An 18,026-nucleotide genomic window follows, 5' to 3' on the forward strand; every position below is an offset into this window, starting at 1 on the left:
AGCTTTATAAGTCTCTAGGATTTGTTGAATGAATGAGTAAAAACGAATGAATAAATGTCACAATAGATGCTACCTATTTGGGTCATCTGAACTGATGGAAATCTTATTTAAGATTACCTAGAGTTAAATAAGACTTCGAGGTCTGCTTCAGCCTGCCATGTTCTGAATTTGTCTACCAATGACCTTAATTACAGATCACTGGTGACATTATTTTAAGTTATTAAAGAGCTAGACACATCCACAAGGTTTAATATTTGTTACGTGCATAATAGATGAGTGCATTCATTTATCGACCTAAATCATTTCTCACTAAACAAACATTCATTTGCTGCATAGATTGCCAAGGAACTGGAAATAATCTCTTCCTTGTATTTAATACCGTCCTTCTAATACTAGCAGAAGTAGCCATGGGTACATATTCTCCTTGGGCTATAAGATCCCTGTTTTTGCACAACGACCATCTATTTTCTTGGCACAGGCAGAGCGTTCTTGTCCCGGACAAAAGACTCCATAAAAGAGTAGAGGAAATAGCAGTGATTCTCAGAGAAATGAGGCTAGCCCCAAGGCACAGTGACTTTCTAATAATAATGCTGCCAGTATTTATTTCCTCCCTACTTGAATTTTAGAGAAGTGCACTTTAGTGATATTCACATTAATTTAGAATTATGAATGATCACTCATCTCAGCTAATGTTCACTTTTATTGAGCCTCTCAGTGGTACATACCAGTGGTTTTAAATCAAGAGACTAGATCAGGATACTTGGGCAAATGATCCAAATACACTTTTCCTGGTCTCCCTACCCATGCATAGGAAGGAACATTTGATACACCTGATGAGGTAGCATGAGGTGGATGTATGCTTTTTACACCACTCCTCTCAAGAAGAAACAGTAATAGGTAAGAAAAGATAGTCTATGTTTTGACTGAATTAGCAAATATATATATTCAAAATGTGTCAGTTGAGTTCAGTTCATTCGCTCAGTCGTGTCCGACTCTTTGCAACCCCATGAATCACAGAACGCCAGGCCTCTCTGCAAGGAGATCCAACCAGTCCATTCTGAAGGAGATCAACCCTGGGATTTCTTTGGAAGGAATGATGCTAAAGCTGAAACTCCAGTACTTTGGCCACCTCATGCGAAGAGCTGACTCATTGGAAAAGGACTCTGATGCTGGGAGGGATTGGGGGCAGGAGGAGAAGGGGACGACCAAGGATGAGATGGCTGGATGGCATCACTGACTCAATGGACATGGGTTTGGGTGGACTCCAGGAGTTGGTGATGGACAGGGAGGCCTGGCATGCTGCGATTCATGGGGTCACAAAGAGTCAGACACAACTGAGTGACTGAACTGAACTGAAGAACAGCAAAGTTCTAATAATGTGCATTATCTCCATAATTTGGATCCATCTTCTACTATGAACCCAGAAAACATGAATTCTGGACCTAGATCTGCCCCCTCCTGCTGAGAGGCACTTCCCAGGTCTGTGAGGTGTCCACCATAAGCAGACCTAGTCCACGTATCCTCCAGGCTTGTTTGTTGCCCACATGTGGCTCAAAGTAAAGCTGACATTAAGTGAACTCAATCAAAGGTTTGCTGGGGTTTGTACAACCTTAGTTTCCTCTGGACATAGACATATTTTAAACATAATTATTTGTTCTTATGGACATATATCACTTAGTTAAAGAAAGTGGAAAGTAGGAAAATCCACTGAGCTAGCTGCTTGTGGCTGGTCCTCAGCTTAAGGTACTGCTCAGAGCATCATTAAAAAAGGACCTAGTTCAGTCAACAAGAAATTATCGGTGAGAGCAATTAATGCCTATTAAAGTTCCACCAAATATAACTGTTACATATAAAACTACTACAGCTCTATTCCTAAAGAATTAAACTCTTTAAAAACTAGGAAGTTGAAGGAGGCATCTTCTCCTCTGAGAACTCAGACAGAGATAAACACAAAATTAAAATAGCTACATCAGAAAGAGGAGCTTTGTAAGACTTTGTAAACTGGCACAAAATGACTTGCAGAAACTAGCAAATCATACAAAGAGAATGAAGTCTATAAAAGCCACACAATTAAAAAAAAAAATTCTGTCGCTTCCTAATTATAACCATGAATTGGAAATGTCAGTGTTCCCAGTACTCTCTATTTTCAAGTTACTGGCTGTTCTGACTTTATTCTAAAAGACAAAAACATGTTTTTTATTTGAAACTTTTTTCTATTATCACTTGCTCAATACGATTCTTACTATGTTTGGTAATAGAACTATAGACTATGACATTGAACATCTTTTATAGAATAAGAAAAGAAATGAACCCAGGAAAATAATAAAACTCATCACATTTTGATGTAAACATGTAGCTAAGAGAAGTCCGGAAACAGCTGCTTGCCTCTGAATAATACATTCATTCATAATAAAATATATAGCTAAAAGCAAATGAAAACATGTTCTCTTTCTTCTTGGCTGAATTTTACTCAGAAAAATGAGACACCTTTCAAAAAAGGATTATTATTTTTATAAGGAGTATATTTTTTTAAATATTCATTTTCTCTAGTGTATGCAAACCCTTACAAAATTATTAAATCTATCCCGACAGAATATTAGAGTGAAAAAAATCATGAAAAACAAATTTATTTAAAATGGTAAAGTCTAATCATTTTTCAATTATACTCAGTTTTACTTTTCACTATTTTTAACCTTCAATACTTGAAGTTCTATGCAAATTTACCTAAAGTGATAAAGTGAAATTCCTAAATTTGTCACTTATATAAGCCATTGAAGATAAATTGGAGATATATAATAGGGTGCTTAAGACTTTATGAGAAAATGTTCCCACACATTATGCATTTAATGAACAGAGGACTGATCAAGCATGTTGGGGATTACAAACATGAACTGAAGTCCCCTCCCTCCAGTTCTCACCAGAAATTTCTCCTTCATTGCTTTAAAAACTTCCTTAAATGCCACTAAACTTCACCAAATTCTATTTCCTCCACATCTCTGGCCCCCAGCAGAGTCTAAACCACCCCAACTGCCTCCCAAAGTCCCTCATCTTCTTCCTACCCACTGGCCACACCACATTGGATCATGATTCTCCCTTCTTTGAAAGGCCTCAAGGGACTGTTCCCAGTGTTACATAAAACTTAAAGACCTGAAAAGCCTTTGGGGTGGAACCTCGCTTATCTCCTCCACCGCCCGCCTCCTCCTCACTTTCCTCTGCCTTTCTCTTAGTTTTCCAACCCCACTACACAGACTTCCTTATAAGGTCCACTGCATGTAGCATCCTCTGTGCCTAGAATTCCGTTCCGGTGACTCTTCTCCATGCCGACTTCTTATCTTTCGAGTCTCTCCTTAAATGTCACCTCTTCCCAAACCCGTCCTTGAGCCTGCTCCCTGGACAGCTTCCCCATGTGGTCTCCATCCCTGCACTTGGTTTAGGCCCTAGATTAAAAGGAAGAGTTTTTATCACGTATCTTATTTTGTTGTTAGGATCTTCTCCTCCATACACTAAGTTCTATGAAGACTCTGCTTTGTTCAGCGTCACTTCCAGTACCTGGTGCCAGGCTCTGCATATGGCACAGAGTAGATAAATATTTGTGGAAGGAAGAAGGACTAGCCAGATTCACTGCAGAGTCAGCAGTGCCCTGCTTCCCTACCGCACACTCTTCCAACCAACTTTAGACATTCAACACCCCCTGGCTCAATGCTACCTTCTCATCCAAAGCTGATTTGACAGGTTCTCACTGAAGAACTAGACCACAGCCAGGCTGAGTTCAGAACTCAGGAGACTTTGGAAAAGGCTGGGTATTAATCTGCATAACATCAGGAGCACAGAACACCAGGAGGCTCAGGAGGAGCCGAGGGTCAAGATCAGGGAGATCAGGGGAAAGCAGGCTCGATTTCAGCACCCAAGGCATCTCTCCTAGGCTATGCAGAAGAATCCTTAGATTCATGACAGAGGTATGTCTGAGGTGGTGATGGTCTGCCAGTGGGTTGCCCAGTTTTCTGTGTTATCCATGGGCCTTCTGCCATCTGTTACTGTAGCAAGACATAAAGTTCTGGGCATCAGTACTCACAACCTAAAGATCACATGTGGTGAGCAGACTTTAAAAGCATAGTCACACAATGACAAAGGTTGCTGTCCAACTGTTTACAACCTCAAAGACACTTCTGTTTGATCTGATATCCATTATGATATATAATTTTGCTGTTATATATGTGATTTTAGTGAAAATACATATTTTCAAGTATAAACATATATGTAGATTTCCTGTAGTATTATGGGAAAAGTAAATATATTAATAGGTATTTTTCAATCATATTTTTGGTCCTCAAGGTAGATTATTTTAAAACTAAGTTTACTATAAGATGCCACATTTCCATGATTATTAAATTCATTCTAGTTCCATACACGTTGGTCCTCAGAAGTCCCTGTGTTATAATCAAATATGAAGGAAGATTGTCGTTGCTGAAAAAATCCATGCCCCTGATATCTGAAAAAGTATGTCTAGTAAAAGAAAAATTTGGATGCAGGCTCCCTGTCAATTCAAGGCTGATTCATCTGAAGCTGTGAGAAGGGAAAAGAACAGAGTGTGTGTGGCACACATGCCCTTGTCAAAAGCCTCAGCACAGATGTACCCAATGATCCAGTTCAGGATGTGAGTTCCCATGGTACAGGAAGACCATTTCTGGGAAAGGAGGAAGTGAAGAGGACAGAGAGAGAGCAGCCAAGTAAAATCCTGAGACTAAATAATTTGAATTTTTTATCTAGAATCTAAATTCATTTTTTGTTAGATGAATGAAATTGATAATTAATTACAGGACCTACAAACACCTACCTAGCAAGACAAAAGAAAAATAAGTAAAAATAAATGCTATAACAAAACCATTTTCTCAGTTTTTCCAGTGGTAATCAGATAAACTTATACCAAAGAATCTCAACAAGATTTAAGAACTTATACCTTCAAGCTCTTTTAGATACTAAATTTCTTTCTGATTGACCTTTAACTACATTGATCCCAGACTCTGAGGTTACACTGATAATTTTTATGTGTCAGTTAGTCTCACAGAGAGAGAGAAAGAGAATTACGTTTATTTTATGGGAACTGGAAACCAAGGCATCAATAACCACAAATCAAGAATGGTTCAAGAGTTAAATAGAACTGACTTTGGAGTGTGAGTTGTTTTAAAGATGCAGGGATTTCACATGATACACTTACCTAAACATACATATATATTCTTACAAAACTTACAAATATTCAAACAAAATGAACTTAGTAAGGAAAAAACTCACTACAAAGAAAAGATGATGGCTTCACTGGTAGAGTCTACCTAACATTTGAAGAAAAAATTATAGTAATAGTTCACAAACTTTTCCTAGATAGAATACTAGTAAATACTTCCAAATTCATTCTATGAGGCCAGTAAATTATCCTTATACTAAAATCTTACAAAGGCATTACAGTATATCCCTTATATATACATGCATAAAAATCATCAGAAATATTAACAAATCAAATAAAGCAACAAATAAAATATATAAACAAGTGGGATTTAGCACAGGAATGTAAGAGTGTTTAAACGTGAAAATAAATCAAGGCATTACACCATATTAATAGAATAAAGTTCAAAAAACACATTATTATCTCAATAGGTGTGGGAAAAGCATTGGAGACAATCCAACATTCTTTCAAGATATGAACACTCAACACACAAAACTTGGAATGAAATTTTCTAAACCTGATAAAGAATATGAATTGAAACCTCACAATTAACACCATATTTAATCAGTAGAGACTGATAGTTTTCCTCCCAGTATCAGGAGCAAGACATGTATGTCTACGATCACCACATTTTGACAACTAGATGTCCATATGGGAAACTGGATCCTTACCTCACACCATATGCAAAAAATAACCCCAAATGGATCAAAGACATAAATGTAGGAAACAAAAGCATAAAATTCTTAAAAGAAAACCTAGGTGGATATCTTTATGACCTTGAATTTGACAAGAGATTCTTAAATACAACACCAAAATTACAAGTAATCCATGGAAAATACAACGATTCAACTTCATCAAAATTAAAAATTGTGCCCTATAAGAAAATAAAAAGATAAGTCACTAAATGAGGGGAAGGATTTGTAAATCATTTATCTTCCATGAATATAGCATCCATTATATATATAATGGACATATATATATATAAACATAGTATCAGGGGTCTCCCTGATAGCTCAGTTGGTGAAGAATCTGCCTGCAATGCTGAAGACTCTGGTTTGATTCCTGGGCTGGGTAGATCCACTGGAGAAGGAATAGGCTACCTACTCCAGTATTCTTGGGCTTCCCTTGTGGCTGGTAAAGAATCTGCCTGCAATGTGTGAGACCTGAGTTCAATCCCTGAGTTGGGAAGATCCCCTGGAAAAGGAAAGCGCTACCGATTCCAGTATTCTGGCCTGGAGAATTCTATGGACTGTATAGTCCATGGGGTAGCAAAGAATTAGACATGATTAAGTGACTTTCACTTTCATATGTATATAAACAATAAAGACAAATAATCCAATAAAAAATGGACAAAAGATTTGATCTGTATCAAAGAAAGGATACAAATAGCCAATGGGCATGTGAAAAGATGTTAAACATCATTATTGATTAGGGAAACACAAATCAAAACCACAATAAGATAATCATCCACACACATCACACTTGCAAAGATGGCTATAACTAAAAAGACAATAACAAGTATTGACAAGAATGTAGAGAAATTGGAACCCTCTTATATTGCTGGTAGAAATGTAAAATGCTGCAGCTATTTTCAAACACAGCTTGACAATTCTTAAAAAATGTAAACATATAGTTGCCAAATGACCCAGAAATTTCAGTCCTAGGTTTATACTTAAGAGAAGTAAGGACATACGTCTATGCCAAAACTTGTACATAAATGTTAAGGGTCACTTTATACAGCATAAAAAAATTGGAAACAATTCAAATACAGACACAAGAATGGTGTATATGTTCCACTGTACAAGCGGTATAATGCAATACTATATGGTAATAAGAGAAATGATAAATGCTATAATATGAATGAATCTTGGAAATATGCTGTTAAACCAAGTTATATAAATGAGAGCATAGTAAGTACACATTATGTGATTTGATTTATACTAAATATCCAGAATAGGTGAATCCATAGAGATGGAAAATAGATTAGTGGCTTCTAGAAGCTCAGTTTTGAGGGGAATAGGGATGATTCTAATGAACACTATGTTTCTTTTTGGAATAATCCCAGCATGTTTGGGAACGCATGTACACCTGTGGTGGATTCATGTCAATCTATGCCAAAACCAATACAGAATTGTAAAGTAAAAATTAAAAATAAATAAATTAATTAATTAAAAAAAATTGCATAGTGAAGACAGTTACACAATTTTGTAAAAACTGCTAACTTTTTGCACTCATTTCACATGCTAGCAAAGTAATGCTCAAAATCCTTCAAGCTGGGCTTCAACAGTATGTGAACCGAGAACTTCCAGATATGCAAGCTGGATTTACAAAGGGCAGAGGAACCAGAAACCAAATTGCCAATATCCACTGGATCATAGAAAAAGCTAGAGAATTCCAGAAAAACATCTACTTCTGTTTCATTGACTACTCTAAAGCTTCTGACTGTGAAGACCACAACAAGCTGTGGAAAATTCTTAAAGAGATGGGAATAACAGACCACCTTACCTGCCTCCTGAGAAATCTGTATGCAGGTGAAGAAGCAAACAGAACTGGACATGGAACAGTGGACTGGTTCTGAATTGGGAAAGGAGTACATCAAGGCTGTATACTGTCACTGTGCTTATTTAACTTATATGCAAAGCACATCATGCAAAATGCTGAGCTGGATGAAGGACAAGCTGGAATCAAGACTGCAGGGAGAAATATCAGTAGTCTCAGATATGCAGATGACATCACTCTTATGAAAGAAAATGAAGAGAAACTAAAGAGCCTCTTGAGGCACATGAAAGAGGAGAGTGAAAAATCTGGCTTAAAACTCAATGTTAAAAAAATGAAGATCATTGAGTCTGGTCTCATTGCTTCATGGCAAATAGAAATGGGAACAATGGAAACAGTGCGAGACTATTTTCTTGGGCTCCCAAATCACTGCAGATGGTGACTGCAGCCATTAAATTAAAAGACACTTGTTCCTTAGAAGAAAAACAATGACAAACCTAGACAGCATATTGAGAAGCAAAGACATTTCTTTGCCAACAAAAGTACATATAGCAAAAGCTATGATTATTCCAGTAGTAGTCATATATGGATGTGAGAGCTGGACAATGAAAAAGGTTGAGCACCAAAGAATTGATGCCTTCAGACTGTGTTGCTGGAGAAGACTCTTGAGAGTCCCTTGGACTGCAAGGAGATCAAACCAATCCATTCTAAAGGAAATCAACCCTGAATATTCGTTGGATGGACTGATGCTGAAGCTGAAGCTCCAGTACTTTGGCCACCTAATGCAAAGAGCCGACTCACTGGGAAAGACTCTGATGCTGGAAAAGATTGAAGGTGGGAGGAGAAGGGGACGGCAGAGGACGAGATGGCTAGATGGCATCTCCGACTCAATGGACATGAGTCTGAGCAAGCTCTGGAAGATGGTGAAGGACGGGGAAGCCTGGCATGCTGCAGTACATGGAGTCTCAAAGAATTAGGCAGGACTGAGTGGCTGAACAAGAACACTAACTTTTACCCTTGAAAAGGTGAACTGCAAGCATGGCATTTATTTATTTATTTATTTTTAGAAGCAGGCAACCACCAACAAAACAAAGGAAAACTGAAAAGACTGAGCTGAAGCATGATGGATGTGCCTCCCTGAATCCAAGTTATTCTTGATCATGTCACTGTCAAAAGTAATGTAAAAATCGTTTGTCTAAACATGGTTATTCCTTGGCTATACATTCTGTTTCTAAGTTTCTACTCTCTTATTCTAAATTTACCAGTTCTAATGTTGCCAATCATTCCAGTTTTCCCAGGGCTGAGGGGGTTCCCAAGACATGAGACTCTCAGCACTAAAACATGGAAAATTCCAGGAAAACTGAGGAAAGTCTGTTCTTGCCTGATTTTGTATAATTTACTTAATTCCTCTTCTCTTTAATTCCTATCATGTTCTCCATTCTGCTTTTTCCTTTTTTAAAAAATCTCAAGTATTTTAATAATGAAGTTACTCCTAAAATTCACTTTTTAGAGACACAAAATTAATCTTATAGAAATCATACTCTGTAAAACAACTTTGAAATTAAATTTATCTGAATCACCTTGCATATACTTGAAAATAACACATAAGTGTGTGTGTGTGTGTGTGTGTGTGTATACATCTCACTATGTTCAGATTCTTTTCCCTTACAGGTTATTACAAAATACTGAGTATAGTTCTAAGTGCTATTTCACTTGTGTTCATATTTTATTATAATATAATTGTTCACAAATTAGTGTAACTCATGTAAGTCTCTCCTGAGTTTGGGGTATGAATAGCCAACTGCCTTCTGGATGTTTCAATCAGAGATTTCTTTGGCCACTAATACATACATTTAAGGGGGCTTCCCTGATAGCTCAGTTGGTAAAGAATCTGCCTTCAATGCAGGAGACCCGAGTTTGATTCCTGGGTCAGAAAGATTTGCTGGAGAAGGGATAGGTTACCCAATCCAGTATTCTTGGGCTTCCCTTGTGGCTTAGCTGGTAAAGAATCTGCCTGCAATCTGGGAGACCTGGGTTGGGAAGATGCCCTGGAGAAGGGAAAGGCTACCCACTCCAATATTCTGGCCTGGAGAATTCCATGGGGTCCATGGGGTCACAAAGAGTGGGACATAACTGAGTGACTTTCACTTTCAACTTTCACATACATCTAAAGCCAAATCTAAACTTTTTTAGTGCCTAAATTAACTCTTCTTGCTATGATCACATCCACCTACTGTCTTGAGATGAAGTGAATTATTTCCTCTTCACTTGAGTCTATTATCAAAGCTAATGAATCACTGTGTTCTGATTACACCACCCGGGAAACATTCTCAAATCTGCCCTATCACTGCCTCGCTTGCCTAGACCTGCTTCCATCCACACCTGGAACTGATTGGTAGACTGAAGGATTGTCAGTCTTCTAAAATCCATGATCACTTTGAAAAACTAAAAAACCTCATAATGTTAGGTCAACTTTCAAAATACTGTATTAAAACTAAACCAAAGACAAGACCAAGTGTGTAGCCTATCCTTTCCAAGTTACACCAACATCCTCTTCCTTGGGGTTTCCCTGGTGGGTCAGACAGTAAAGCATCTGCCTGCAGTGAGGGAGACCCGGCTTCGATCCCTGGGTTGGGAAGATCCCCTGGAGAAGGAAATGGCAACCCACTCCAGTACTCTTGCCTGGAAAATTCCATGGACTGAGGAGCCAGGTAGGCTACAGTCCATGGGGTCGAAAAGAGTCAGACATGACTGAGCTACTTCACTTTCACTTTCCTCTTCCTTAAAGATACTGGTGCTGCACCTCCTGAAGTCTTTATAAATCTCTACACCACACCCAAACACATTCACCCCACCCTCCCACACATGCACTCTCACTCACACAAATACACAACACACAGATACACATACTTGCAGGCTCTCAGGCTCCAGCAATGAGTACATGTTTCAAATCACCACCCACAACCTGATGTTTTGGGGCACTAGTTAATTACTTCCTTCTTCTAGAGACTTTGTTCTAAATTCAGACTCTGAAAGTTCTTCTCTGACCTCATCAACCCCAAAGATAATAGGCCATTTTCTCTTTTATAGACATACTTCTAATCTTGCAGTTATCATGTAGCAATAGTTAGTTGGATTATATAACTGCTGCTCCCACCTTGAGAGGGCTTTATTTATGCATCTCATACCTAAAGAATAGTAGCTATCAGACTCAATTTGTTCAACTCCACTAATGTTTTTGATCAACATTTAGAAAACTAAGATCATGGCATCTGGTCCCATCACTTTACAGCAAATAGATGGGGAAACAATGGAAACAGTGAGAGACTTTACTTTGGGGGGCTCCAAAATCACCGCAGATGGTAACTACAGTGATCAAATTAAAAGACACCTGCTCCTTGGAAGAAAAGCTATGACCAATCTAGACAGCATATTAAAAAGCAGATACATTACTTTGCCAACAAAGGTCCATCTAATTAAAGCTATAGTTTTTCCAGTAGTCATGTATGGATGTAAGAGTTGGACTATATAGAAAGCTGAGAGCTGAGGAATTGATGCTTTTGAACTGTGGTGTTGGAGAAGACTCTTGAGAGTCCCTTGGACTACAAGCAGATCCAACCAGTCCATCCTAAAAGAAATCAGTCCTGAATATTCATTGGAAGGACTGATGCTGAAGCTGAAACTCCAATACTTTGGCCATCTGATGGGAAGAACTCATTGGAAAAGATCCTAATGCTGGGAAATATTGAAGGCAGGAGGAGAAGGGGATGGCAGAGGATGAGATGGTTGGGTGGCATCACTGACCCGATGGACCTGAGTTTGAGTAAGCTCCAGGAGTTGCTGATGGACAGGGAAGCTGGCGTGCTGCAGTCCATGGGGTCATGAAGAGTCGCACACAGCTGAATGACGGAACTGAACTGAACTTTGATTAAGTGATGACAACTTAAGCAGCGTGCTTAAAATATGACTGAGTGACATTTTAATAACAACTGAAAAAAGAATCTTCAGATCGTTTACATACATGATTATGAAAATACAAATTATATTGACATGTGCAGCCATTGACCTAGACTTGTAAAACAGACGGCACTGAGTGATCTGAATACAGTTCCTCTATCACCGATTCACATGGCAATAATCTCTCTCTCTTTGCCTGCTCACCAAGCAAAATCACCGTCTCTTCCTCCTATTTGTTTTTCTTACATCTATACAAATAAAGTATTTCCGCCCACTTAGATATTAAAAGAGTTATAACAAATGCCCCACCAATGACCCCTGGGGCCAAATTTTTTTTACTCTCTTGAACTATTATTACTATTAATTGTTGGCAGCATTTGCTACTCTGGGACACCCTCCATGACTCCTCCCACCTGGCTTCTGGTTCTCCTACCTCTTTGACCATTATTTCTCAGTTGAGTCAGGGGAGCTTCTTCTTTTACCCACTCCTTAAACACTGGTTTTACTCAGGCACTCTGTTACTTTTTCTAACTCTGTACCCTTTGGTGATGTCATCTGCTTCCCCAGCTAGGGGCTTTGGGTTTATATACCCAATTCGTTCTTGAACATATACTCCTTGGTAATGCACAGGTGCCCCAAATCATCCTATCAGGCTCTGAACTCCTCACTGCCTACCCTACTGGTTGGCCTGGTTTACTTCTTTATTTCCCCACATCAGCTGCTGGTCCTCAATCACCCAAACAACTGATACAACAGCCCCCCTAAACTCTTTCCTTACAAACCATATTCAATTGAAAGCTAAGCACTGCCCATTTTTCTTCTTACTGAGCTCTTAAAATGTTTCCTTCCCACACCCTCTGCTACTTCTGTAGGTCAAGACCTCATCCTTCTCTGGACAGTCACAATAGTACCTTAATTGATCTGCTTGTCTCCAGTTTTGCCCACATCCTATTCATCTGCCATTATTCTTATTTCTGCCAAAGTAACTTATACATATTTGATACACACACATAGATACACATAGTGAAAATCTGACGAATTAAAATCCATCAGTGCATGCTCGAAACTAAATGTAGTATTTGTTAAATTTTATTTTGATCCGGTTATCATATACAGAAATCTAAGCTCATCCTACAATTGAAACCCAGGATGCCATCTTACAGTTTCTGTTCTATTCCAAATGTAAACATAACCTCCACACTAAAGAAACTAGCTTTTATTGATCTTCTGCCCCACTGCTAGGTTGTACTGCACATATTTAAAAACACTGGCCTACAGGCTAAAGCCCATCCTTAGTGTCCTCTTCACCCCCAAATTACTGTCATTCTTTTCATAGCAGCCTAGAAAGGGGCTTATGTGGAAATGGAGAGCTCAATTTACAAATACCACTCTCTAGAGAGAATCAGTAGAAATGAGGAATGGACTGCAAACTTTAAATTCTTCAAGTCACCTAAAGAGAGGTCCACTGTTGTAATTAGTTAAGCGTGGAGTGAAGAAAAGGATTATCAGAAAGGAGAACCCAAAAGCCACTCTCAGTCACTTTACTCAGAGAGGCTGCCAGGAAGGTTCCACTAGGTTCACAGTGAATTACAACAGCTTTCCACTTTTAGGAGTCCATGGAAAGCAGAAGCAAAATAAGAAAAAATAATTAAGGTCTCTTTGGCAAGGATGTCAATTGTTGCTTCCTATCTGATAATTCCAATCTTATGTGGACACTGGCATAAGTGGTACAAATAAAAATGGAACCTCAATATATGAAATACAACACATCTTAAAATTCATGTTAATTCCTCAGAGAACTTTCCCCAAAGTTGCTTGTTTTCTAATGCCTGGAATATATGATGGAAAGTGGAGGTTGTAAGTTTTCCGTGAATTTTCAAAAAAAGTTCCACCATCAATAAAATGGATTTATGGCTAGAACATGTATAGAACAAAATGGCAACATCATTAAAAGTAGTTCTTCCAACTTAAAACTTTTTTTCAATGCAATTATAAACCATTTTTACTACAGTTAGGTGAAAATTAGTTGTGTTCCTTGAGAAGTCCTGATCAAGTGTGGAAGATGATATTCAAGTACACATAGATAAAATCTATAACCCATTTATGGAGCCTCTTGAAATTTATTTACCCAAAATTTATATCTTAAACCAGAAATAATTGTGTATTTGTGACTGTGTGTATGGAAAATATAAGCATTTAAACATTTTATTTAGTTTCAGTTTTGCTAATGGGAATAAAAACTAGACACAGCGAAAGAATTACAAAAATTTACTTTTCTTTTCATAGCTTTTTGATGATCTTATTACTTTATTTTGGTTTTACTTGAAAAATTGTCAGATAGCTAAGGAAACCTATAAAAAAGTCACTCCTAAGACACATTTCTTCAATGGCTTTTGCAAAAATAACTTGGAAGGAGGCATTTCCCCAGGAGTAACTACTTGGCTGTATTGGTTATGCTAACAGTATTACCACTGCTGAGACATTTTAAGGAAATGTTTAATTTTTCTTACCAGGAGCATAATTTTATTCAGAAGATTGAATAGATTTGCTGCTCCGCAGAATTTTAAAGCTCTTTACATTTCACCTTACAGAAATCCACATTTGCAACACAGTTCACTTATTTAGTTTCTCCTCTAATTCCCTTTGGTAGGCTATTTAATCCTTCATGAATATCCACACTTGAGGTTACAATAATAAAAATAAACTGACGGTCCATCCCTCTTTCAGACTGTCCCTGACCTTTACCTGACACAGTGCGAGGGTGCTTATGAACAAGCCATGCACTTCCCTTCTTCACAATTAGGAAAGCATCCCCACTCTGCACCTTTTCATTACTTTCTCGAAAAGGGTCTCAGGCTCGAATCCACGTACTTTCTAAATCCGAAAGGTACAGAGTTTCTGATACCACAGAGTTCCCCAATACATGTCTCTATCCTATAATTAGCTTCATGCTTCCCATATGACATTAGAAACACTGCTTAATGAGGATGCTTGAAACACAGAGCTCAGTTTCCAGATCATTCTATCTAATTCAGTAGTAGTCTTTTACCCCCAGACACCCCGGAGCAGCCAGAGTTTGCACTCCCCCATGCACTGTGAATTAATACATCCGGAACCAGAGATCTGTGTTAGAGACGACAGTTTCAGTCAATAAAGCCAATGCCATACTCACGGTGGAGGCTGGTGGGGCTGGTGTTCAACATTTCTTGGGGCTTTGCAGGCAGCAGGCTTCACCATGTCCCTGACCACACACCTGGGGCGCATGATAGACAGCACAACGCACTATTAATTATAAAATGGGGAGAAACATCTGGAAATTAAACACGGTACTGAAAACAAGTTTAAGGGAACTGTCTGCAAGCCCCTAAGTATTAACCTGGAGGCCCTGAGAAGCCCTGGGAGTTAGGAACCTTCAGCTCATGCTTCCAAGAGCTCAATTACACCCAGATGAACTCCAAATTGGTGCTGGCCTCAGTATTGGATTTCCTGTTTAGTACCAGTAAAATGATTCTCATTAGGCTTCCCCATAGAAGCAAAGCTGCTGAAAACTTTGGCTTCACCCTATGAAGACATCTGAAAGCATAAACATAGGAGCAGCTATTGTGCTGATATGTTAAAAACAGGCAGGACTTTCTGTGGCTTTGGCTATTTTACTGAAAGACATGGACTTTTGTTTCATGCCCTTCATCACCACATAGATCTTTCCCTTTAAAAAAATAAAAAATAAAGCAGAGATCTGAGATTGTTCTAAATTCATTCAATCTAAGAAAGGAGGAAGAGTCAGATGGAAATGTGCATATATAAAGTGTGTGTGTCTCCACAGTATGCAGAATAAATATGCTAGATGCTTGCACAGTGTGAAAATAGGCAGGAAAAGGTCTTTGGGTCTTAAGTTGTCCATCACAGAATAAATAAATGCAGAGGATGGGTCACAGCTGCAAAGGGCAGCAGGGGGAGATGCCCTTAACCTGATGTCAACAGGACTTAATGGAGCACTGGAGAGAATCACGGCATAAGCCAGAAAACATAGCCCTCTGAGGCTGTCCTTGGACGGCTCAGATATCCCTCCACCTCAGAAGCCTTGAACAAACCTTGGTTTAAATAGGGAAGCCCTGTTTAGAAAGTTGAGACCCTGATTCTTAGACTCTGCTAAATGGAATAACCACATAGGACTTGGGATTCTCAAGCATGAACCTGGTTCTTAACTTTGACAGTGGTTTTGACTGCACTTGGAGATTTGACTACATGTAAGGCCAGTCATGATATTCAAGAAGTGGCTCATTGGTGAGGCAGTGGCAGATAAACTGTTTTTTCCAGAGCTAAAAGCTGCATGGCAAAATTCTCCACTTCTGAAAGAAATGATACGGGCAAACGTGGACACTGCACAGAAACGTGAGTGCGCACACACACACACACACACACACACACACACACACAGCTAAGTCCAAACAGGATCAAGTAAGACTTAGAAATCAATATATAATGTGACAAGAAAACAGTGCCATTTCAAAGCCACCCCTCTTGCGCTCAAAGGGAAGAAATGTGGTAACTATCTAGAGTGAATGTTAAACTCTTGATGGACTGGTCACCAGTCATTGGAGGAGAAGGACACTCTGGCAGGAAGGTTCAGAGAACATTCAAGAAGGCAGTTGCCAAGGAGAAGTAATGCCCCAGGGTATTACTGAGCTATGAAATGTCAATATAACTTACTCAAGTACAGTGCACAGGAAGTTACATTTCACTGCTCTGGGAAATCTTTAGCAATTCTCACTCAACGAAAAATAGCCCACACGGCATGTTGAATCTTTACACACATTGGTTTGTGAAAATATTGGAAATATCACCAACTTTGGAGAAAATCTTGAAGAATTATATGTAGAGAAACCATATGCAAACTTCTGTCTTAGTTCATTTTCTTTTTTCTTTTTTTTTTTTTTTTCCTCCTGAAAATTCAGGTATTTAGGCAAAGTTTTGGGAAGAAAAGAAATCTGCCACTCAATTAGAGTTTTCCTTCAACATGTTTTCAAATAACTCTTCTCCAATAAAAGTGGATTATTAGCCAGCATGAAAGACCATGTCTGTGTAAGAAAATTCTCATTTAATCTTAAGAATTCAGTGGCTTTGATTTAAAACTATAATAACTGGCATATTTCATTTGTCTGCCTATGCTATAGAATATTTTTTATTTATTTTTATTTAATTTATTATATTTTTATTTTATTATTGGAGGCTGATTACTTTACAATATTGTAGTGGGTTTTGCCATACATTGACATGAATCAGCCATGGGTGTACATGTGTTCCTCATCCTGAAACCCCCTCCCACATCCCTCCCCATGCCATCCCTCAGGGTCATCCCAGTGCACCAGTCCTGAGCACCCTGTCTCATGCATTGAACCTGGACTGATGATCTTTTTCACATATGATAATATACATGTTTCAATGCTATTCTCTCAGATCATCCCACCCTCACCTTCTCCCACAGAGTCCAAAAGACTGTTCTTTACATCTGTGTCTCTTTTGGTGCCTCGCATATAGGGTCATCATTACCATCTTTCTAAATTCCATATATATGTGTTAGTATACTGTATTGGTGTTTTTCTTTCTAGCTTACTTCACTCTGTATAATAGGCTCCAATTTCATCCACCTCATTAGAACTGACTCAAATGCATTCTTTTTAATGGCTGAGTAATACTCCATTGTGTATATGTACCACAGCTTTCTTATCCATTCATCTGCTGATGGACATCTAGGTTGCTTCCATGTCCTGGCTATTATAAACAGTGCTTCAGCGAACACTGGGGTATACGTGCCTCTTTCAATTCTGGTTTCCTCGGTGTGTATTCCCAGCAGTGAGATTGCTGGGTCATAAGGCAGTTCTATTTCCAGTTTTTTAAGGAATCTCCACACTGTTCTCCATAGCGGCTGTACTAGTTTGCATTCCTACCAACAGTGTAAGAGGGTTCCCTTTTCTCCACACCCTCTCCAGCATTTATTGTTTGTAGACTTTTGGATAGCAGCCATTCTGACCGGCATGAGATGGTACCTCACTGTGGTTTTGATTTGCATTTCTCTGATAATGAGTGATGTTGAGCATCTTTTCATGTGTTTGTTAGACATCGGTATGTCTTTGGAGAAATGTCTGTTTACTTTGTTGGCCCATAAAAACCTCATCTGAATTTCTAAAATTTAAAGCTCTTTTTGGATAATGAGAATAAATACATCAATACTCAAAAACAATGTTGCTAGAATTTAAATGTACTTAATTTAAAATATACTAACTTAATTAATATACTTTATTTAAAACAAAATAAGAAAACTAATTTTTCATACTAATTTAAATCCTGATCTCAG

At 38.4% G+C, this 18,026-nt stretch overlaps 1 protein-coding gene across 1 annotated transcript in view; it reads right to left on the reverse strand.

The window, feature by feature from the left end:
* RIMS1 (regulating synaptic membrane exocytosis 1) overlaps positions 1-18,026 on the reverse strand; it is a 600,054-nt gene that overhangs the window by 480,320 nt on the left and 101,708 nt on the right. The window contains exon 2 of the mRNA XM_040261377.1: positions 14,844-14,924. Within this exon, the coding sequence (XP_040117311.1) occupies positions 14,844-14,924 (81 nt within the window). The remainder of the gene's footprint in view (positions 1-14,843; positions 14,925-18,026) is intronic.

The sequence above is a fragment of the Oryx dammah genome, unplaced genomic scaffold (assembly GCF_014754425.2).
Source record: "Oryx dammah isolate SB20612 unplaced genomic scaffold, SCBI_Odam_1.1 HiC_scaffold_19, whole genome shotgun sequence".
Taxonomy (NCBI): domain Eukaryota; kingdom Metazoa; phylum Chordata; class Mammalia; order Artiodactyla; family Bovidae; genus Oryx; species Oryx dammah.